We start from the raw sequence: 22,484 nt of genomic DNA, 5'->3' as shown, positions 1-22,484 counted from the left end.
CAATCGTATTTTTCCTGAAGTTTTCACGACTGCTTCGCTCCACTGGGTGGCGTTGTGCTTTCTTCAAAACTGATTCTAAATTTTCACTTTAGGGTACACCTTTTCCCAGAAACAGGCACAGAAGTTGATAGTGATAATGGATGCGGTCGACAAAGACATAGTTTCGACAATGATGAAGCTGGGTGCCCACACCTTGATGAAACAATTGACGAAAAGTACGCTGTCACCAACTGAGGAGGCGTTATTGGAGTTATCGATCTCGCGGATTGTCAATACGCTCAATACTTCAATGCAGGAGACCTATCAAAACATTTTCTCTCCATATCAGTGGGCCCATATTCAGAATGTTGCATCCGCATCAAACCTTGACAGCTACGACGGTTTAACGGCAGAATCCAGTGCCCTTTTCGATGCCGTTGTTAATGCTGGGGACACGGTCTGCGACGTCATCGCTTTCATCGACGAGAAAAAATTACAAATATCGAAAACAAGATCTCATCAACAAAGTCAGTCATACCTGATGCTGCTCATCCTGGAACACATCGTTCGAAATTGGGATCGCTGGTCAAAAAAAGCGGATGAATCGGAATTGACTTTCTCTCGTCGATTTGCGGCCATTCTGGAGCCCCTTTTCGATGACACAGATGTGGCATTGGTGGACGGTGAAAACTCTTGCGACGCAACCAAGAACGTGGCCCAATTGAACAAGGCTATCTTCATCCCCATGCAGACAGCACCAGTGTACGGAAAAAAATTGACCGAACGCCGCCATTCTCAACCATCTTAATCAGCCATTATCCTAACGACATCAGCGAGCTATTGGCTATGGATTTCATCGAAATATGAGGGATTAGGTAAACGCTGACTTTTAATTTTGACAGGCAATGTGGGCTACTTGTACATGTTCAAGTTAACCGAAGATCACATCTACGTCGCATCACTGGTTTCAATGCTCGTCATGCCCAAGAATGTTTCGAACCTCGATATGTTCAAGCAAACATTGGCGTAGCTATTCAAAATGAAGGTAAATATATATTGTACCTTTTTTTTATTTCACATGCACATAGCATGGTGTTTACTTCTTTTGAAGCGGTGTTTCTGCTGGACACCACCAAAACCCTTAAACGAGCATTATTCCAAAAAGAAATCAATCAATCATTAGTGGAATTGCCATCACCAAGAAGCTCTTCTCGTCGCCTGTTGCGTGGTTCTTAAGGCCACATTTGCTTTGTACCAAAAATACATCCAACCCAACGTAACGGAAGAAAATGATAATTTAGAGAGCATGACATACGTGAATCTGTCTCATTGGTTCGACTTCTGCCATGTTAAGCATTGTTCATTGATATATGCGAGTCTTGCATATTGTTAACTTCCAGCCTAATCCCATGAGCTTAATGTAATTAAATAATTAGGCCTGTGTGTAAAAGCAAGGTCAAAAGAGAAAAGCTTTTGCGGGAAGAGACCATGTATGTAGGATTGGGGATGTGAGCAGCAGAATTCTTTAAGCGAAGTTCGTTGAATTGATCCGACCGAAGCTCAATGTTCCGCACATGATTGTGTTTCGAATTTGTCGTCCACGAATAGTTGCAAAGAAGGCGCAGAATAAAGCCAGCTCCAAAACTCATGTCTGACATGAATTTCTTCACGCTTTTTACGCCATTCCTTTATACTTAAATAGTGTATTTAGATAGTCTATGATACGGACACATGAATGATGTAATGAAAAAAAAGTGAACTAGATTAAGGTGGGAGATTTCAGGTTTTTTTTTTTGGTATATTACATTTTGACGAGTGCTGAAACTAAAAACAAAGGGACTAAATCTATACAGCATTAATAGCATCTTCCACGCGGTCTTGCTGGGATAGTCGATACTTGAGTTTGGATCGATGGTCTCGTCCCAAGCTGAGTCCTTTGTTCGCACAGTATTTCTTCACTTCATCAATCCAGAATACCGTACTTGAGACGAGGACGATCTTCAAAAGATCGTAAAATGAAAGAGGCTGTGTTTGGAAAATCCGTTGCAAGAAAGGAACGTAAATTACCAGCAACTGTGAAATAATTGATCCTCCCACGGCAAAATTGAACATGCGGTTAGAAAAGAATCCAATGGTCGCAATAGACTGTTTCTCCGATCGACAACTCAGAGCATTGAACATGTCAAAGAATACAAACGTCGTAAATGTCTGTGATAAACCCCACATGTCAGATCAGATATCAAGCCACCAAACAATAACCGGACTTACCATGGTGGCTGTCTTTTGCGTTGCAATACCATCCTTCATTTCCGATATGTAAACAAAGAGCGTGCCCACGACTACCACAGCCGCAGCAGTGAGCACACGTGTGACAAGCCGTTTCGAAAGAATATTCGCATTTCGCGCTCTCGGAGGTTTCTTCATAATGTCAGGATCCACGGGTTCTACACCCAGTGATTGTGCGGGAGGACCATCCATGATGATATCTGACATTAACAGTTCAGTTTTCGGTTCTCAGTTCCTCATACAACCTTTTGTTTCACATCACTTACTGATCCAAAGAATTTGCATTGCATTCAAGGGTGTTGAATAGCCAAATAATGTGCACAGAGCAATCAGGGACAGGGCTGAAATGCTGGTACTTAGCTGGAACGTCAGGAAATTTTGAATATTATAAAAGATTGCTTTGCCTATGTCAGCCATCAAAGTGAGTCTTTTGGTGTTCCTGCGAAACTGGGTATTTGCCACTTTCTTTGAGGGGTTACCTTCTTCAATCGCGTGCAAAATGGTGGAAAAGTCATCATCCACCAAAATCATATCGGCCGCCTCCTTGGATACATCAGTACCGCTTTTACCCATTGAAATACCAATATCTGCCATCTTGAGAGCGGGAGCATCATTCACACCATCGCCTGTCATGGCAACAACGGCTCCCGTGTTCTGATACGCTTTGACAATAGCAAGTTTATGTTTGGGCGTCGTACGCGCGAACACGGACACGGTGTGAATCATTTCCTGTAACTGACGTTCTGACATGGCTTCAATATCACGACCGGTTAAACAACTGTGTTTTGAATTGTTCATGGGGATGCCTAATTTGCGGGCAATCGACATGGCCGTTGCCTCCGAGTCACCGGTAATCATGATCACTTTCACTCCACCTTGGACAAGCTTCCGTGTAGCGTCAGCAATGCCTTCTCGAGGGGGATCGTACACAGCAAGAAAACCTGTAAAGCATAGGGCATGATCACCCGTACCAAAAGCCGTACAAAGCACACGCAAGCCGTTTGAACTCATGGCTGCCACATGTTCAGACACTGCTTCCTTAAGTGATGCTGGAAAGGCAGGTTGCGATTGAGCGGATTCATAGTACGTCGTACATCGTTCCAACAAGATTTCCGTAGCGCCCTTGAAATATTTCAATGCTGGCACATCTTCTTTTTCATGTTGATGTCGGCAGGTCACACTCATATACTTTTGGTCGGAATTGAACGGTTCCTCTCCAAGGCGGTGATAATTCTACAATTGATACAACATTAGTATTGATTCTATATAACAGCACCTACAGCCCGGGAACTTACATGTCGTTCATCCTTTAACCCACTGCGAAGCACCACATCAAGCAGAGCAATGTCGGTAGGTTGACCAATATATGTTCCTTGTTCGGAAACATACGCATTGTTACACAAATTACCTAACGATCAACCTTTTGTTTGAGTGTTTTGATTTTCTCGCATGCAGGACAAGAGTATCTGTGCATCGCATCTCACCAATCAAAAGTGTTTGACGTAAAGCATCACTCAAGGTTGTAGGAGCCGTATATTCATAGTTGAACAATTCTTGATTGTGGACCGTAAACACTTTGGTGACCGTCATTTGATTCACGGTTAAAGTGCCTATATAGCATCCATTGCCCACAGTATCAGCATTGCTCCTCGGCTTATCGCTTTTTCGGCATCTTTCATGTACCTGTTTTATCAGCGCACACCACATTGACCGATCCCAGGGTTTCCACAGACGGTAACTGTTTCACGATAGCGCGTCGGTTGGCCATGCGTAAAACACCCAAGGCCAAAGTCACGGTCACAACAATCGGTAAACCTTCCGGAATGGCAGCCACCGCCAAACTCACTAACAATTACATAGCAAAACATGAGATTTCTCGTCTTGCTCATTCTCTAAACAGCCAATTCTTAGCCTACCTCCAATGGTAAACATTTCCAACCAGCTGCGACGTTGAATAAGACCAATCAATACAATCACAGCAATGACGCCAAAGGAAAAAATCGATAATTGTTTTCCAAGTTCGTTCATACTGATTTGGAGCGGGGTCTTTCGGACCTCAACCTATCGCATAACCCGACATTAGCTCTCGGATTGGCCATCACCATCACCACTCCCCTGTCGACAAATACCTCTTGCATCATCTCAAAGACATTGCCGAACTCGGTGGATTTGCCTGTAGCCACGACAATACCAGTACCGTGACCTATACCGGGAACATATGCCATAAGTCCACTCTCTCTTGTCTTAACATCGCAATGCGTCCTATTGCCTACCATTACGAACAAGGGTGCCCATAAATGCAATATTGTCTCGCTCAGCGAGCGATAATTCAGAATATGGATGAGTGCCGATAGCCTCCAATATTTTTCGTCTCGGCTTATTTTCCCCGGTCAGGTTCGACTCGTCAATCTCCAAATCAACCGCCTAGCCGATGTCGAGCAATAAGAGCAGAAAGTTAGAGAAATGAAAACACACACACACACACACACCTGCCCTCGGGTCAAAAAAAATCCCATTAATCTACTTACCGTGACAAGACGACAGTCGGCCGGTATTCTGTCCCCAATGCTAAAATGAACCAGATCACCTGGAACCAATTCATTGGCTAAGGTAGTCTGCATTTGTCCCTCTCTATTCCGTGTTAGACCATAATTGACGAAAACCTCGTCTTGCTCATCATCGTACCTGACAAGATGACAGTAATGAGGTACAAGCTTATTCAGTGCTTCCAAGGATTTCTCGGACTTGTATTCTTGCACGAACGCCACTAGTGTAGTTACTCCAGTTAATACTGTCATTTTTGCTTTACCGACTCGATGGCCTTCAATTTACCCGTCATTACAATGATAATAGCCTAGGTTTAGCGAGATGAGTCAACGGCATCGAAAAGCATCGAGTAAAAAAAAAAAAACCATCCGAGTCCTTTTTTTATTGGTAGGTTATTATTCTTGGTTTACTCACCATGGTGATACTGATAGCGTCATCCATCTGGCCCATGAGGAGCGACACTAAGGCTGAACCGAGAAGCAGCAAGATGAGGGGATTTTCACTGAAAGATTTCAGAAATTTCGTATATATGGACTCTTCTTCGTCTTTTTCAAGTTCGTTGGAGCCGTAAATAGTCCGTAAACTGGGAATATCGGACTGGAACAGGCCACGCTGAACATGGGAATTAAAGTCGGATACGACTTGTTGTATTGACTGTCTAGCGGCTTTGGCAGATGGAGTCGTTTTCCCTGCCAATGAAGTTGCCATCGTTCGCGAGGGGACAATCCGGTATGCGCTGGCGCTTCAATCTTGACATTTACAAATGAGCGTTGTGACTGTCTAGGTGGAGTTCACTGTGCAACCAATACCCAAATGCAATGAAAATCGGCTTTCGCTTTTTCTGGATTGCACGGTTTTCCAGAAATAGAACTTGTGTACCACCGCAATAAAACCGATCATATCTTGGCAATTCATTTAATCATTAAGTCGATCATCAATAAACAAATCATATCTTGTTTTTTTTATCATCCTGCATCATGCAATTATCGGAACGCACGCGCACTGGATTTTTGCAGGCGCCAACGGTTGCAAGTCATATAGATCCCCGCTTGAGTTGAGCTATCATACAAGTGTTTACTCTCTGTCATCAATAACGCAATCAAGATAATCTTTCCAAACAATGCGATAGGTTGTCTATTATTTTATGTGGAATGATTCACTATCAAATATTGCAGGTCGCATTAATCAGCCGGCTCTTCCGGTGACTGTTTCTTTGTCAGACCGAGAATTTGTCTAGGCAACAACAGTTTACGAATTTTCCCACTTGCAGAACAATAGTTGAGGAGCCATCTATTTATATACAGCGAGTTTTCGAAGATATTTGCTTTACAAAACCGTAGCTCCTATTCTCATAGTGGCTGCATATGGAAATTGGAAAGAGTGATATCATAACAGAGGATGAAAGTCTGACATTTGGGTACGGTTGGGAATATAATGTATCACGATAGGGTATCTATGGGATAAAACTGGTCAATCTTGGATATCCAATCCACCATTTCTGTATGCGACGCAGCTTGCAATAAGTACGAGTTGTTCTTGGTATAAATAGTAAATGTGTGTTGGTAAGGCTATGACACAAAGTAAATGTTCAATGACAGTTAGTCGAATAGAATATCACATCTCACTATACAGCCATAGATCTTACGGAAGGTTCGGTTTCACGATGGTTGTTATATTCGATGCGGATGCCATCAAGGTTGACAGCACTTACTTCTTCAGTTTCTGCCGAATCGTCGTAAATGATCAATAAAGGCCTAAATATACTTGATTTAGACTCTTGCTTTATAAGGGTACCCCATTATGAAAATGGCAAATTTTACCTCCTTAGGACAAAGTAATGTTTCAGCCACTCATCGTGAGGAGCATCCCATTGCAGAAGCGGCCCTTTCTTGGTCACTTTATCACTACGATTAAGATCCGTATTTGTTACAGCAGCAGTCCGCATGGGATAGAGTGCATAAATGGCTTACTTTGGCATAATTCGTTCAATCTTGGGTATAAGTTTGATCCGCCGCCTTGGTACAGGCGATCGATCTTTGGAATCCGCCACTGTATACGTCTCTGGGAGCGGATGCTCGCTTAGAACCATCTGCATTTTGCGGAAGAAGCAGCTTTAGCGTCACGGTTCCAATGATCATCCATGACTCATTTTAACCTACCTCTTGCTGGAAACTCGCCTTTTTGGTCCACAAATTCAGCACACTTTCGATCAGTTGGGTGTCACGTTCTGTGCCACGCTCTAAATTGGACGACTGAAGAGACCCTCTCGGTGTCGGAGACCATCGCCGAGAAGAATAAGGAGTGATGCAGAGAGTATGCCTTGTGTCTTCAACCTCTTGTTTCCACAGCATCTTTTTTCTCGCCAAGCGATATTCGTTCACCAACGACACACTTCGTGGTCGCCATTTTCCCAGCAACTCTTCTCCGCGAACGTATTGGTTGGCCGTGTTGAACCGCCACAGATTCCGTAAATCATGGGTTAAAGATGGCTTCAGATGGACCGCAAAGCATCCACTCTGTTTATGCAAGATACGCTGGGTGCCAATCAATTGGCGGAACATCGAGGTGCTGGTGCTAGCGCCATCTCGACCTCGAATTTGTACTGCAATGGTCATCTTGAACGGTAACACATTGACAGGGGATTCACATTGAATTTGCCAGCCGACGTCGAGAAGAATTTTGCAGTTGGTAGCTGTTATCCGGTTGAGATAGTCAGCATCATGCAAAGAGCTGTCCCAAGTTCCTTGCACAGTGAGTGTGCTGACACCATCGTCTTGTAACGTCAGCTGCTGGTCTTTCAGCAATGGGATGCCGACTTCTGATGAAGCTTCCGACGACAGTGTTGAGCCTTTGGCATCCACCAAGCGCGGATTACCCATTGTGACTTGGCATACTTCTTTCCATGGTAAATGGGCCCCCGAATCGTGTACCAGTGTCAACACAAGCCTTCGTTGGACTCCCTGTCGAAGCAAAAATACGTTGTCCTGAAAAGACTGAGACACCACATCCACCGGAGTATGCTGCCCTTCAGCCGTCAATTCACAGATTTGTATCCAAGCAACCACATCATGACGCTGGTCCAACGATAAATTCTGAGCGAATGGATGCTGTGTACTGGGGACCTGAGAGGAGGGTATATCCATAGTAGTAACAGGGTACAAATCAGCCGAATTAACCGTTGCATGTTCCGATATCGTCAAAGAAAGAATGGATGCACCATCGTCGTTGGATGATGCTATTGAAGGCGATGCACATTTTCTGCGATGCACAGACTTGGAGGCGATGTCTTCCAGATAATGAGGCTGCACACGACCAAACACTTCCAGTATCAAGCCATCGTTTACGATGGTGTTCAAGATGCCGATATCCACGGTAAGCGACAGCGTTTGACTGAAATGGAACTTTATGGGACCGTCTGCAAAATCGCTGACAGGATCAGTCACGTAGATTCGATCATCCAGAGAGTCCCAAACCGCAGCGCCAAATTCTGACAACCGAAACTGGACGTGAACCTGCGTATAATGAGTTTCTGACAGACCGTTCAGTTCAATAATGTGAACCTCAAACACCTGTTGTTGTCCTACACGCAACAGCTCCGAACGGTTGGATCCAACCGTGCTGACGGTACATGCATCATCGTCTAAGCGCTGGTTTCGCAAAGATCGAGCTAGTGGAACGATTTTCACTTTGAGATGACCTACACTCGCGGCGGTGTTTCCGCAAAAAACTTGAATTTCGGTTTCCAGAGGTTTGTGGTATAAAAGATTCCGGAGAGGAAGTTTCGCTAGGCCCACCAGTGAGTAGATTGGGGAAGGCGACGGGTAGAACGGATCGAGAGGTCGGCTGTCCTTTTCATCGAGCGGTTCCTCGGTGAGATCGTACATAGGACGCATACAGTCCAGCTGCTGCTGAAGCTTTTCCAGGGACCACAAGTACATGACGTGATGCTGCTGATCAAGAACGAGCACCGCCACGCAAGGTTTAGGTTCCGTCATCAATGCTGGATCGACAGGCTGAGCCGACATTTGCATGGTCATTTTTGATTCCCAAAATGATTGTCGTCTTTTCGCAAAGTGATCGTCATGAACAATCGTAAACTGGTAGACGACGTGCTTTTCCAGTTCTTTTGAGATAACATTGACTTCTTTCAAGGTCACGGCATGTTTCAGGACAGTTTCGGCCATCTTGGCATACCTTTGTTGTTTCCACTGCTTCATGGTCTTCAACGCCAAAGCGCGATCTTCTACTGCGTAAAGTGGGGAAAACAACGGCGAATTGAGCTCGACGTTGGGCGGTAGATGGTTCGATAACCGCTTGATTTTTGATTCATAGATGGTCTTCTGATGCTGCAACATGCGTTGCATTTCCTCCTTCATCTCTTGCAGGTGCGTTTGGATATTAACTTTTTCTTTATCCTGATCTTCCTTTTGCGCATTGGCGAGTTCCAATTGACGGATTTTATCTTGATATTCTTGTCGCTGCAATTCAAACTGATGCTGTAATTCGTCCTTTGCAAGCCGCAACAAACTTTCCGTGTCAGTGACAATGGCTGAAATCGAATCGGCCACCAGTTGATCATTTGGGTCATCCAGAACAGTGGCCGCGGTTGAAAGTGTCCCTACAGGAGCGGAGGACATTGATGCTCGCGATAAACTATCGTCATCGATCTCTGTTCGACTTTCGGGACGTCGTTTTCTCAAGTGACCAATGTTGGAAAAAATGCCGCTGAATAACTTTTCCATGGTATCGTCCGATAAACCGTTAGAAGGATTGTCGGTATTGTAATAGTTTAACACAGCTTCGCGACGAGCAAAATTCCAATCAACAATGTCGGGACTCTGGACACGGGTATCGCGTTCCCATGACAAGCTTATCGAAGCTGGGCGATACCGAAGGCTTTGATTGTCACTCACGATGAGATCCGCTGAAGTCGAAGGGACCAGTTGAAGATTTCTTTCCTTGCGCGCTTCTTGCGGATGATTGAATCGAAACACATGGTAACCACCTAGTATTATACGAAAGCCACTGTGAAGCGACCGCGGTTCGGAAATCAGTCGACCGTTGACCATGGTTAAAGAATTGGACAAAGGGTGAATGGTGACAGTTTCATTGCTGTTTTGAAAATAGCAGTGTTCGTCCAGAATGTTGGATCCACTGAGCCGTATTTCGGCTTCAACGGCTCGATTCAGTCCACCTACACGCGTAATGCCTGGCTTGATCGGATACATGAGACACTCGCTCATCAAAGGATCCTCGTTGAGGTTCAGCAAATGAGGAACATTTTTCGGCATATACACGCCCATATTATCCTTTTCCACCATGATGCCGAGTTCTTCCAAGGACTTTTCCCGTTCGTTGTGGATTTCTTGGGTTCGGTGCAACTTTTCTTCCCAGGTCTGATTCAGTTCTTTCAACAATTTTTCAGAGGCATGAAATTGGTCCACCATTTCTTCTCGCGTATCATGACTGATGGATGGTTTATGCTGGATCAATGGCGTGGAAGACGTCATAGTAGGCTTGTTCGTAGACACCGAGCTGTTGACAGTAATGGCGAGCTTTTGCGCTTCTTCAGGAGCATAGAGGTACAATTTTTGCCGCAGCATTTGAAGTTCTTCTTTGAGTTCTCGAATAAGTTTGGCATTCGGATCTTCGTTGACCATGGCTTTATTCTTGATCTTTTTCGCTTGATCCGCATATCGCAATGTGCTAAGGGTTTCTTCATAATCGGCGGGTGAAATAGCGGCAATCATTGTCGTTTTTGAGTTGCCTCCCAAGGAATCTTTCAATAGCCATGTCAAGATCTAGGTACGGTCATTGAAACAATTGTTAGCTGGATAGAATTGCTAAAGTATGAGAAAGCTTTTTTGGGGGTCGGTGGAGGAGGAGGTCAACTTGCAGAGTCACGGTACGGCACAAAAGCTTCTTTTCCTTTTCTATGCTTTTTTCCATCCTGGGTGGAGTACTCGGCTAATTTGGAAATGACGTTGCCCAAGGCAGTTAAGGATCGATTGATATTGGCACCCTCCTTCAGCCGTAACCCAGTAGCGCCGGTGCTGTCAGCACGCTCACTTCCAGCCAGATCTACGAGACTTTTTTTCGAACAGCAACCGGCAGTACCATCAGTAGAATTCAAAAAATGATACCGGGAGACTGAAAAAATCAAGTCCTTACCTGATGCGCGACGCCTTTTCAGTGATTAGTTTGGTAGCCGTGTCAAGATTTTTGCACGTCAGAAATATGGTAAAAACTGCGTGGGATCGGGACGAAGTTTCATTCATATTGGTCGATGCGACGGTTCTGGCCTAGAATATCACAGCATCATCACTTCTGTGAGCCAGATGTAAATATTGGTGGCATAGAGAAAAGGGGCAGGAACTACCTTGTTGCCTTCGGTCATCAAATGATCAATGTCTTCAAATGATTTGACAGCGAGCCTTGACAAATCTTCCACGTAAGGACCCAAGCTCGGATGCTCTCTTACTCTGAGATTGCCCTTATTCCTTGGATTCAGCAGATCACGCACTTTCTCGTTGTATATCTCCATATAGGAGACTTCCACTTCAAAGCTTTGAACGTCACTGGTGGATTGAGTAATCCGTTCAAACAATTCCGAACAGGACAAGGGGATCAAGCCTTTGTCGGCGCCATATCCCATCTACCGATAACTACTTGTGAATCCACAAAATCCTGCCAAAGATGTTGGTTATCAGTATACAAACTTACCATGGTGTACGATTTGCCGGATCCCGTTTGACCATCTAATACGCGTTTGCGCGACAAGCGATCAATCGGTCTGTTACAGAAAGTTTTTCCCATGTGACTTACAAGCAAAGATGCAGCAGTTGTATCCATGGAATGCATGATCCAGCAGTTCTCGGCCCAAATCATTGTAGACTGTTTGTTGATCTGCATATTGTGGGTCATGCTTATCTCCAGACCAGTAGGACTTATCAAAAGTGAATGCTTTTAGCTCGTCCTCCTTGGAATGAATATCGTCCAACGCGGGTTTCTGAAGAATCGTCTGGTTGCCTTTCATTCGGACAAGACTTGTGGCCCCACGAGCCATTTCTAACAAAATAGTGCAAAGTTTAGACTATCAGTTTCGCTCGTCACTGCAAAAGATTAAAGCACAAAATTCTTAGGACGATGCCTCACCTTTGCTACTCAGAGGACGACATCGGACAACAACCTTGATGTTTCCTGTGCCATTCATGGTGCAATACGTTGTTGTGCGTATACAGGTAAACAAATAGAAGTAAACGGCCCAAGATTATTGTAGACTGTGGCGACTGATGAATGAGCGATTTGAATGACTGAGAAGCAGACAATGGACGAGAGAAGAAAAAAAGCAAGTCAGAAATCAGCGAGAACTGTATATGAAACCTAGAACAGCGCAAATATGTTAGTGAATCTTTGTTGCCTATGATACAGCAGAAATAAACGTATACCTTGGAGAATAAAAATGCTAGGCGAAAATGATGATTTTTGAAAGGAAAAAAAAAAAAGGATATGTGTGACAAGTGTGCCTAGTTCATGTGCGCGCCTATTCTGTCACTGACGCTGTGCTGTGCCTGACGCACTGACCTCTTTTTTTCTTTGCCATTCATTTTTTTACGCTCCTACTGCTTTTCGACGATATCATGAAAAAGAAATACCCTGATGGTAGGACGCAATCTACCATCAATGCATCGATTATCTTTTCGAGCGTTATATTGAGAATGATGGGCAAACTTGGCACAAGTTGCCATTTCATTTTGCACGAAACGAGTTTATCTGATGAAAATGAAAAGCTAATATCAACCCAGAGGTATTATGTATCTCCGCTAAAAAAAACAAGAGCGCAAAACGTCATACTGTAGACCGCTTAAAGGGCCAAATAGCAACCTGTTATTTTGAACGGGTAAAGCAATGCCAGATATCAAAACACGGACAATTTGCCCCCTTATTCGTAGTCCTTGAAATAATATTTTTTGAAGGATGCTTGCATTAATGCACATACTCGGGTAGGATACAGCAGGGACAGTGTTGATTATGCCAAAGTCAAAGTTGCCATGTGTTCGCTCCATTGTAAATTTCGGTTGTGCCTGTCCGACTAAATCTCAGCTGTATTGAAATTTTCATAAAATTTCGATAGCGCCAAATCCCCTTCTTTGTGAATCCATCAGTGCTTTGTAAGAAATTCATCCGTCTTGATGAGCATTGCTCTTTCTCTTCATACATTACAACTAGAACTTAAATCTGACCCTGTCCGCGGCCGTGGCGTATTCGCTACCAAGCCCATTCCACGCAACGCTCTTGTGGATATCTCTCCTATCCTACTATTTCCTCACGACGAATACAGAGCTCATGGTCAATTCACGGTGGCCGACCATTATACCTACCGATGGAAGAACGGATATGCTCTAGCCCTTGGTCTAGGATCCATGTTTAACCATGCCAACGATCCCAATGTTGGATTTGTTCGTGATTTCGACAACAGCCTCATTCGTTACATTACCCTCAGGGACATTGCCCCGGACGAAGAACTTTGTATATCGTACGGCGCCAATTTATGGTTTGTAAATACCGAGGACGCAGATAATACTGGTTCAAAAGATATTTCTCAAATGGACACCGACGAAGAAGAGGACAATGACGGCTCCTGGCTGCAGACTTTCATGCTTGATGATGACTGACCGCAATCGTCACAGGGCACATCCCGGTTCACATGTATTTGATTCTATTTTTTCTCGCATATTACTACTCGTTTTATGCTCCATAGATTCGTCGTTTACAATCCAAGCAAGATAGAAAGCATATCAACTTGCATGTATCTCATCATCCAATAGAACTGGCATATATTATACCGCATTTCCCTTGACTTACAAAGCTGAACGTTCACGGTCTCGAACGTATTAAATGGGCTCTTTATTTGCACCGCATTGATCCCGCCTTCTCATATGCTTGCTCTAATGTTCCATTTTTTATGCCCTGGACCATGATGTGTGGGTAAAAAAGGGGTTGCTTGATTTTTATTTAGTGCTGGATATCCTATAACTGTGGTTGTTGCTGTTGATTGGATGGTTGGACGCCTTGATACATGTTTCGTAATTGGTCTATCTCTTTGCGCAGTGCATCATTTTTCTTTTGTAAGGAGGCATTCTCGCGCAGCGACAGTTGCACCAAATGCTCCAAGTATTCCTGTGTATTGGGTGCATGTTAAGATGGCGTTCACGGCGTTTTATTGGGGCATGTACTTACAACTGTAGATAACAGATCTTCGGAAGGTCCTTTTGTACCGCTACAAAAAGTTTGACGATTGGTGACTTGCATTTAGCAACAAAGTGGTAGTTTTGCCATGCACTTACTTGACGTCTTTTGTATCGGAAGCTGTAGACTCCGGTGCATTAGCCGCTGCCGTGGTTAACGAGGAGCTTGACGGCTGGAGAAGGGAGGAGGCTTTTTTCAGATCATGATAACTTTTTCGGCCGAAATTCGATCTCACATTTAATGATCCACATATTTCCAGCAACAGTTGTCGTTGCGCCTCATTGTATCTCATCAGCTCTTCAACTTGGGAATACAGATTAGGATTCATGGATGGGTCCGAGGATGATGTGCGCACCATTTGACCTCGCGGTCCATACACAGAGTTAGGCGGCGTAACAGAATGATTGGGCGATGCCGAATCGTATGGATGAAGATGAGCTAAGCATAGTAAATGGATGAGGTGAGTTTCCTGAACCGGTAGATCAGCCATACGGTATAGATTTATATCGCTGTACCATCCATCAGTCGTGGTGTGAGCTCACTCGAACCGCACGTCAATTCAAATCGACCAATCTTGCGACATTCTCCGAGTGGTTGTTGTGGTTGTCCTTCCATTTCTCTTCCATCCCGTTCCTTGTCCATTGGGTATCTGGGGGCTGCTCTGGATTGACTTGATCCGTCTCTCGTAAGCGAAAATCCGGTGGATGAATTGGAGTTTTCGCGAGATAGAGCAATGGAATAGTGAGGCATAGGTGATATGGATGGATTTGAATTGGGGTAGTGGCTCGTTGAAAAAGATGAACGTGGAGGCGAAGCAGCCGTCGGTAGCTGATTGTGTTGGACTTCGAAACGCGACTTACGATCCACTACATACACGGTGGAAATCAGTTTCCGAAAGCATGGCCGCAAACCGGCTCATTAACAACTTACACATATTTTCATGACTCAAGGTCTTGGCCAAGACATGATCCTGGGAATCATCACCTGACGAAACATGATGATCGCTGCTCATACTCATCGGTCGTTCCCGTACATGATGAAGACTACCACGACTCCGTATCATCTCGGAATCCTTTTTGTTTGGAATGAGAAAATTGTGTAAAAAGCGGTGAGGGAAAGAGATGGGTTACAAACTCACAGATTGATCGCTTCTCGCATCAATTTCTGATAACGGGCTGACAGATCGTGCCGAGGAACTGTAGGTTGCGTAGGTATCGGTAACCTCGCGCGATCCGTCTTCGATGACGAATCGAGATTTGCGTGCTGGAGTGGCTAGAGGCACCGCATCGGCACTTTGATGGGTCACAGGCACAGTGGCTTGAGGTACAACGGGTTGCGACGGATTACGTACGACGACATCACCGAAAGAGATGTGTCGTTTCGGTACTGGACCTGGATTCGGAGGTCGTTCGGCCGAATTGGCTTCCTGCTGCTGGGTATCTGTGACGTGAGGGCCTTGGTAATCGCCCGTCTCCTCATTCATTTCGCTATCATCAAGATTGTCAAAATCCCATTCGTCTGTCTTGCTGGTGGTGATTTGTTTTCGCGGCATTCGTTTCCGAGGACGATGTTCGAGGGCGGGAAGATCAGCTAGCAAACATTTTGCAAGGTAATCCTTCTTTTTCGCTTGTTTGAAGAATGGGTGTAAAAGTAATTTTTCGGCCGAAGGTCTGTCAGCAACCATCCATCCATTAGCAGCTGATTCATCCCATCTGTTTGGTGACGGCAGTGAACTTTTTACCTTTTCGTAGGATCTTTATTCAGGCACATGTCGATCATCTCCCTGAATATGCGGGAGTATTTGTGTGTAGTTGTTTCACGAGCCAAAGTCGGTGGATCACTTGATAATGTCATCATCAAGACCTTAGAAAAATCAAATTGGTATTAGGTCATGTTCCATCTCCAGTTTTTCCAAAACATTGAAAATCATGATAAAAAGGATCATACCTTAAGCGGAGGAAGTTTGGCAAAAGGAGCATGTCCTGTGGCTAATTCAATCGCTGTAATACCGAAACTCCAAATATCAGCTTTGTAATCGTAACTGGCCTGCTCCATGACTTCAGGCGCCATCCAACATGGCTATCATACAAAGGAATCAGTTTCAAGAATTGAGTTGGCTCAACATGGTGTTATTTTCATTGGTCATGCTACATACTGTACCAACAAAGGTTTTGCGCATGCCTTTTTCTCCTGTTTCCATCAATGAACTGGAAACACCAAAGTCCGCCAATAATACCGTGCCATCTTCGTCCATTAACAGGTTGCCCGCTTTCACATCTCGATGGATGTGTCCGTTTTTATGCAAATAAGCCAACCCTTCTAAAGCCTGTTTCAAAATGGTCGCGATGCTCAATTCGTCCAAACCATCGGGAAACCCTGTTTTCATGATGTCCAAACATGAGCCTACACAACATTATGCACGTTATTGAAAACGCATCACATCAACGAGGCCCGTTGCCTCTTTTGTCCTCACAGACAATGGTTTTGGATTTACATGCCTCCAGCGGAATATGGAGTAACAATGTACAACTTGGAACCCTTGACGAAGGATCCATATACACGTAGTACATTGGCATGTTTCGACAAGGCCATCAGCGCCGTTTCTCGCTATCAAAAGGTCAACATCATAAGAACCAAGAGGAGGGGAAAGGATACAAGTGTTAGCATTTCAAAAGTTTTAAAACAAGCCAAATACCAAAGTGAAACAAAAGGAAAAAAAAAAAAAGTTACCCGAAGTTCGTCGATCTGATTGCGTTCAAACATGTCGAGATCGATTTGTTTGAGGGCGACTCGCTTGTTATAAGGTTTGTAAATGGCACTGTAAACTATGGCTGAAGATCCGTAACCTTATGAAAAGTTGGTGGGTTGGGGTTGGGGAGAATGCATGGTTAGAGTCATGTTATGCATTTGGAGGACTAGCTGAGTATGGAATAGTACCTATGGCTTCTCTCAGTTCAAAATCGTCAATGTTGTTGAACAAGGCAGGCTCGGCCGACATTTGGGAAGGCACGGGGGAAGTGGGCGTGGAGCTTTCAAATTGGGGATTGGTCATAATCTTCAAACCGTTTAATATGTCGGATCCACTGATGGATCGTCTAGAGTTGTGTGCCTGACTTTTGGTGGAAGCCCCATTGGAGGAAGGTGTGGTGACAAGAATAGGTTTCGGAGTAATGGCCGAAGTGTCTTCTGCAGATGTCAGCATGTTGCTGGATGCTACTTGTGCAGTAGGGTTGTCAGATGGCTCTTTTGTTGTATTCATCCCGAGAACAAGAATACAAAAAGTCTTGTGAAATGACGTAGAAAATATGAGTAAAGGTTACACGGCTCAAAATAAAGTAGCTGTGCAGCATATCTTTTTTTTTCTTTTTTTTTCTTGGCCCTTCTCCCCTTTCTCTCTCTTATTTTCAGTCACCAGCCAAATGTGTGTGTGTGCTTATACAAATGAATATAGGCTATACTAAAGTAGACGTGTAAAATTGCTTCTCTCTCTCTCTCTCCCTCTTTCCTTCTTACTCGATTAGTCACACATATCGAGGTCAACGTCATATGATGCACACAAACGTATTCATCCCATTAACTGACTGCGAGAAATAGCACAACAACTATCACTCATGGCTACCTTTTTACAAAGAAACAAAAGAAGCGTTTTGTCCCATTTTTTTTGACTTCTTGCTATTTTATTTCAAATAAGTGTAAAATAAAACAAACAAAAATCCCGGAGATGAAAAACGCCCAAGGGATTTTTGTTTTTTTGACCAGATGGGGAAGAAGAGCGACAGTAAAACTATGCATGCTTCTTACTTTTTTATTATTTAAATTTACCATACCCTCTGAAGCGGTTATCCGCCATTAAATCCGCAGTCTGGGGAGGACGCGGCGGTAGTCGCCCAGGACAAGGCGAGAAACAGACCAAACAGAAACACCCAGGTACCAGTAAGGACCAAAATAACCTAGACGTTCAAAAGGAACATGCCAAAAACATAGGAACGAACGCAACCTAATGAGTACAACCATGTCGAAAAGGCACTTGCAGGGGAGTACAAAAACATGTCGGCCGGAAGGACCAAAGCAACGCCGAAAAGAGTGACGAGCTTCACAGCACAGGGAAAATCTGCGTGACGGCGGCTACCACCAAAAGACATCCAAACCAGGAACAGAAACGAAAACAATGCCGAAGAAGGAAGGACGCCTGTAAGCTCTGTAATGGTTAGATAACCAATCTAAAGACATACATGACTTGCAGAAACCACCGCACAGACATCGTACACGAGACGAAGAGAAGACCTTAGCTGTACACGTCGTGGCAAGATGATAGAGGATACAGCCTTTCTTTCCTTCTAGCGATCGCTTTTTGTGTTTCTGTTTTGAGGTCAACCGAATGAAAGAGTAAACTTTGTACTGCAAAAGAGTTCTCAACCTGTAAACTTCATGTACAAGCGTGACAACAAGGGACATAAGAAATCATTCAAACAGCTCAACGTTCAACTTTTCTTTCAGTAAAGTAAATTTTTAATATGTTTATTACAAAATATCAAGCAACTCAACCTTTATAGAGAAAGAATAATTAGTTAGGCGTAGTCTTTGACCGACTCAAGATATACCTCTTACCTTAAAGATTGCTGTTGGTTGTGCTGAGACCTCTGGGCGCACGGTCACCGTTCGCTCCGCATGCCGATCCTACACCAATTCGGAAGGTGATCGTCCGACTATCAACAATGCGCCATCCGCTCGTGAAATCGTAATTGATGCGCACCTGAGAAAATTATGTCCAAAAAGATCAAAACACATATTCATCGTAAAGATGAATAAATCATCTTACTTCATCTCCTTCTTTTACGCTGCGACCCTCGCCCTCCACTATGACTTCGTAGTCGAGGGCCGCCATCATCTCCTGCTTTCTTTGCTACAAGATCACAATTTCATCAACCAGAACAGGATAATCTGTTCATCCATCAGTCCTTATCTCGTCTTTGGCATTGTAATTTGCCGCGATTTGCTCATACTCTGCCATCTTTTCTTCATGATTCCTTCGGCGTTCTTCGACCTTCCGTGGTCTTACGGTTTTTTTCGACGGATGGACTTGGGTTTTTGCGTTTATTGTTGTTATCGGAGGACATGATGATTGTAAAGAAAAAGAGGAGGAACAATGGAACGCGGCCAAGTCGGTCGATTTTATAGTGACATCCAGCATGGCTGGCAAATGAACAAGAGACTGAAACGTCAGCGCGGAACTTCGATTTCTTGATTCATATCATCTGACCACCTAGTCTTTGCGCTTTCGTTGTCGGCACCTTTCGGCGGCCAGCAATCTATTGGTATAGGTACAGATCGCATTCTGAGTTGAATACGGATGTTTTTGCATTCGACTCGACAGGTGCCCTGATCTCCTATCGCAAAGGGGCCGTAATTGCCGGCGGGCATTTGCAAACGTTGAACAAGCGAACACAAGTGCAGCAGGTAGCGCTGTCTGCTACAGTCTGGCACTCATGTCCAATAGGGTGCAATTTACGGGGGACCTTGCGAAGATTAGGCATCGCTCTACCAAGCCATTGATTCATCGATTCATCCACACAAAGATGCGCGCCAGGTGTAAGAGCTTTTCTCAGGTTGTTGTTAAAAGCATCCAACTTGATCATCTGCAGCTTGCCTATGTTACAGAATATATTCATGAAATTCCAAGCGTCAACGATGTCTGCAACCAGTGGAATGTGCAGATGACTTTTGATTTTCTCTGTCACTCATATCGTATCTCTGGCTTAACAGATAGTTCCTGGGTTGTGGTATCAGCCGGACGGTTGCTGGTCGCAAAAGTACCCGTCTCTATTGCCAACTATTTATCAGTTCGTGTAAATAAATAAACATTATAACATGGAATACTGTTGCTTTAGACCCACCGATGATTCGAGTTCAAGATTCGCACGGCTGGAACTGGCGCCATAAAATATGGGTGAGTTTCGCACTGACGACATGATAAGAAAGAAGGAGAAATACGAAGAAAGAATAAGTTATGACTACTGTACACTTAATTATGCCTTTATTAAATGGTGAAAGTTAAGCAGTACAAATACTTTTACTAAAGCTCTCGATCATTACCCGTTCTCTCTGTACTCTGGTCAAACAATCAAAGTCCTGTCGTTTTCCCATCTCCGCTTTACTTTTTTTTTGCTTGAAAATATTCATTCTGACTTTTTGCGAGTGGTAATTTCAATGTCCGTTCCTTATTTCCTTTTTGGTAAATAAACCTGAAAATTCGAGATTTTTCATGCCAATGCGACGCAAACCCGTACGTTTTCTCTTGAGACCGCCAACTATGGATGTCTAATGGCGTTTGTCTTTATATTTGATAAGTACAAAGGCTTTTAGGACTGGTATTGTATGTGGTACTTGCAAAAGAGAAAATAAAAGAAGGCCCTGGAAAGCCTTTTATTAGTGTAGCATGGCTGACTTTTCTGTTCTCGCTTCCCACTCGTCAGGGGCAATCAACCAATCCACTGGGATGAGGTGTCACAAGTGGCAGATTGGATGGACGGAGTTTGTCAAGGGCCCTCATTTTCTGAAATTCATCACCGAACCATCGCCCTCAAATAACCCAATTCATGATCCGGTAGATAACGTCGTGTATTCGTATGAAGTGGTATGGTCCCTGACTAAGCACTTTAGCACGCCCAAGGTTCGACAGTGATATTGAATTCAAGACCGTCATGACGTGGATCCTCCTCATCCATATTTTAAGCTTTTTGGAGCCAGACAGAGCAAAGGTGGGGTTACACACACCTAAATTGTATCTGGTACGTTTTCAGCCATTTTCCACCTGTTCTAATCTGGATAGGCAATAGACCTTTCCACTTTGACTGCTTTCAAACACCATCCCTTCTCCTTCTTTGGGATTCGCTTCCCCTTCCCTCAATCTCCTTACTCAATCCAACCAACAATAACAACCATACAACAAGAAAAAGGCCACCATAAACTTTCCAAGTCATAAAAATAACCCAGCACCCCACCATGACACATCACCAACTATATGCAGGGCCTTTGTTGCAACAACACCAGCACCACCAGCAACAGCAACAACAACAACAACAGCACCAGCCGCAACATCATCATCACAGCCACAGCCACAGCCACCAGAATTCAGCAAGTGATTCTTTTTTTACCCGAGTTTTCGGTCATCACTCGTCACAGGAGTCATCTCGAGGTAATTCATTACAAACAAGAAGGGGAAAAGGGAAAAAAAAAAAGGTCGTGACTCTTTTTGTAAAAACAACACATACAAACTCACCATCCACTTTCTATCTATTGTGAAAAAAAAAAGCGGGATCACCTACGTCTCAATTAGCCGTGCCCAAGCCAACTCAGACGCTATCATCCACAACGCCTCGGAGCGCATCGCGTCACACTCGAAACTCTTCGACAGGCACTCTCGCTTCTCCCACTCACTGTCATTCTCCTGTCAGTTTTGCCCCATATCCTCCGACTATGCAACGACGTCGATCGTTTGATGGTCCTCCTACCCAGGAGTCCGGTCAAAGACCTCATCATCGCTCGGAAAGTGCTTCTTCCAATAATGCGCCGCCTTCAGCCGCACTTGCCTCACGGCCCACCAGTCCTATTCCCACGGGTCGTTTGCAGAACGCGACAAAAAGAGGTACTAAAACTCCCAAAGCGAACCCGGTGCCGTTTCCGAGAGGAGGTCGACATATCGGAGAACAGGTTCAAGATTCAAATCATTATATATCATCCGTCAATGGTACGCATGCCGGTTTACGCCGAAGCAATTCAGGTGATCCACAACGGTTCGAGCAACTGCATACTGGAGGTATTTTGTAGCTTTAACGGGGGAGAGAAGAAATGGGAATATTGAGTGTCTTTTCATGCGGGAAAACTTGAGACATGATCTGAGACTGAATGATGATGATCTTTTGTTTCTGATTTTATTTTATTTTTTTGTTCTGTCTCAGCTGTGGATCCTGGATTGCTCACAGTCAGTGCGCCAAAAGATAAAAAGCGGCATTTGTTTGGTCGATTCGGAAAGAAGAAAAGTGCGTCGTTACGAACCATGGTTTGCTCGATGAAGCTTGCGTGAGAAACTCATTCACTAACCCAAAAATCATATTCATAGCCGGGACTTCTGCCGATGGCGCTTCTTCCCATCGATCCCACGCTCAATCACGCTCCGACACTCATCATCTCACTTCATCTCACTCACTTACCAACGTATCAAGTACCCCTTCTTCCGTTTCGTCCGCTTCACTAAGCAACGCATCGACCATTTCTCTCAGTCAGCGTAAGCGGTCCAACGATGTAGATTATCGGCATCCCCTTGATATGCCTGGTGCCGACGACCCTTTTCGATTCATGCAACGCGGCCCTCATTATTACAGCAGCAGTCTCGCCGGTGAACGCAAACGCTCAGCAGGGTCCGG

General features: G+C 44.4%; 7 protein-coding genes across 7 annotated transcripts; 3 read left to right on the top strand and 4 right to left on the bottom strand.

Annotated features, from left to right (window-relative positions):
* Positions 1 to 154: 154 nt before the first annotated feature.
* BYT42DRAFT_482360 (uncharacterized protein) lies at positions 155 to 595 on the top strand (the record flags this gene model as incomplete). Its single annotated transcript, XM_051563698.1, has 1 exon — positions 155 to 595. A coding segment is annotated over one exon (441 nt), but the record flags the coding sequence as incomplete, so codon positions are not given.
* A 1,052-nt stretch (positions 596 to 1,647) lies between these two features.
* BYT42DRAFT_571771 (PMR1-type calcium-transporting P-type ATPase) lies at positions 1,648 to 5,633 on the bottom strand. Its single transcript, XM_051568530.1, has 14 exons — positions 5,227 to 5,633; positions 5,098 to 5,119; positions 4,951 to 5,032; positions 4,794 to 4,896; positions 4,539 to 4,689; positions 4,395 to 4,468; positions 4,182 to 4,326; positions 3,949 to 4,110; positions 3,750 to 3,875; positions 3,561 to 3,673; positions 2,745 to 3,498; positions 2,532 to 2,669; positions 2,248 to 2,465; positions 1,648 to 2,187 (listed from the first exon to the last, which is right to left on the bottom strand). Exons 1-14 carry the CDS (start codon positions 5,518 to 5,520, stop codon positions 1,825 to 1,827), a joined length of 2,745 nt encoding a protein of 914 aa, XP_051423131.1. The 5' UTR covers positions 5,521 to 5,633; the 3' UTR covers positions 1,648 to 1,824.
* A 356-nt stretch (positions 5,634 to 5,989) lies between these two features.
* On the bottom strand, positions 5,990 to 12,393 carry BYT42DRAFT_571769 (uncharacterized protein). Its single transcript, XM_051568529.1, has 12 exons — positions 12,261 to 12,393; positions 11,968 to 12,195; positions 11,638 to 11,880; positions 11,536 to 11,570; positions 11,192 to 11,467; positions 10,984 to 11,114; positions 10,709 to 10,901; positions 6,972 to 10,613; positions 6,783 to 6,901; positions 6,633 to 6,716; positions 6,458 to 6,566; positions 5,990 to 6,380 (listed from the first exon to the last, which is right to left on the bottom strand). Exons 2-12 carry the CDS (start codon positions 12,023 to 12,025, stop codon positions 6,252 to 6,254), a joined length of 5,019 nt encoding a protein of 1,672 aa, XP_051423130.1. The 5' UTR covers positions 12,026 to 12,195; positions 12,261 to 12,393; the 3' UTR covers positions 5,990 to 6,251.
* Positions 12,394 to 12,452: 59 nt separating this feature from the next.
* On the top strand, positions 12,453 to 13,487 carry BYT42DRAFT_546437 (uncharacterized protein; the record flags this gene model as incomplete). Its single annotated transcript, XM_051565883.1, has 2 exons — positions 12,453 to 12,474; positions 13,042 to 13,487. 2 exons carry the CDS (start codon positions 12,453 to 12,455, stop codon positions 13,485 to 13,487), a joined length of 468 nt encoding a protein of 155 aa, XP_051423129.1.
* A 177-nt stretch (positions 13,488 to 13,664) lies between these two features.
* On the bottom strand, positions 13,665 to 17,407 carry BYT42DRAFT_358249 (kinase-like domain-containing protein). Its single transcript, XM_051563209.1, has 12 exons — positions 16,999 to 17,407; positions 16,792 to 16,907; positions 16,560 to 16,668; positions 16,217 to 16,464; positions 16,009 to 16,140; positions 15,803 to 15,924; positions 15,200 to 15,731; positions 14,992 to 15,133; positions 14,577 to 14,927; positions 14,160 to 14,499; positions 14,053 to 14,092; positions 13,665 to 13,992 (listed from the first exon to the last, which is right to left on the bottom strand). The coding sequence occupies exons 1-12, from the start codon at positions 17,318 to 17,320 to the stop codon at positions 13,843 to 13,845; spliced, it is 2,604 nt and encodes an 867-aa protein (XP_051423128.1). The 5' UTR covers positions 17,321 to 17,407; the 3' UTR covers positions 13,665 to 13,842.
* A 493-nt stretch (positions 17,408 to 17,900) lies between these two features.
* On the bottom strand, positions 17,901 to 19,178 carry BYT42DRAFT_546435 (uncharacterized protein; the record flags this gene model as incomplete). Its single annotated transcript, XM_051565882.1, has 5 exons — positions 17,901 to 18,011; positions 18,294 to 18,350; positions 18,670 to 18,738; positions 18,881 to 18,918; positions 19,121 to 19,178. 5 exons carry the CDS (start codon positions 19,176 to 19,178, stop codon positions 17,901 to 17,903), a joined length of 333 nt encoding a protein of 110 aa, XP_051423127.1.
* A 2,262-nt stretch (positions 19,179 to 21,440) lies between these two features.
* BYT42DRAFT_358205 (uncharacterized protein) lies at positions 21,441 to 22,265 on the top strand. Its single transcript, XM_051563208.1, has 2 exons — positions 21,441 to 21,877; positions 22,020 to 22,265. Exons 1-2 carry the CDS (start codon positions 21,538 to 21,540, stop codon positions 22,142 to 22,144), a joined length of 465 nt encoding a protein of 154 aa, XP_051423126.1. The 5' UTR covers positions 21,441 to 21,537; the 3' UTR covers positions 22,145 to 22,265.
* The last annotated feature ends 219 nt before the right edge of the window (positions 22,266 to 22,484 follow it).

Source organism: Radiomyces spectabilis, assembly GCF_025331425.1.
Source record: "Radiomyces spectabilis strain NRRL 2753 chromosome Unknown BYT42scaffold_7, whole genome shotgun sequence".
NCBI lineage: Eukaryota > Fungi > Mucoromycota > Mucoromycetes > Mucorales > Radiomycetaceae > Radiomyces > Radiomyces spectabilis.
Note: the sequence above shows the minus strand (reverse complement) of the source record. Positions and strands in the feature narration are given on the sequence as shown.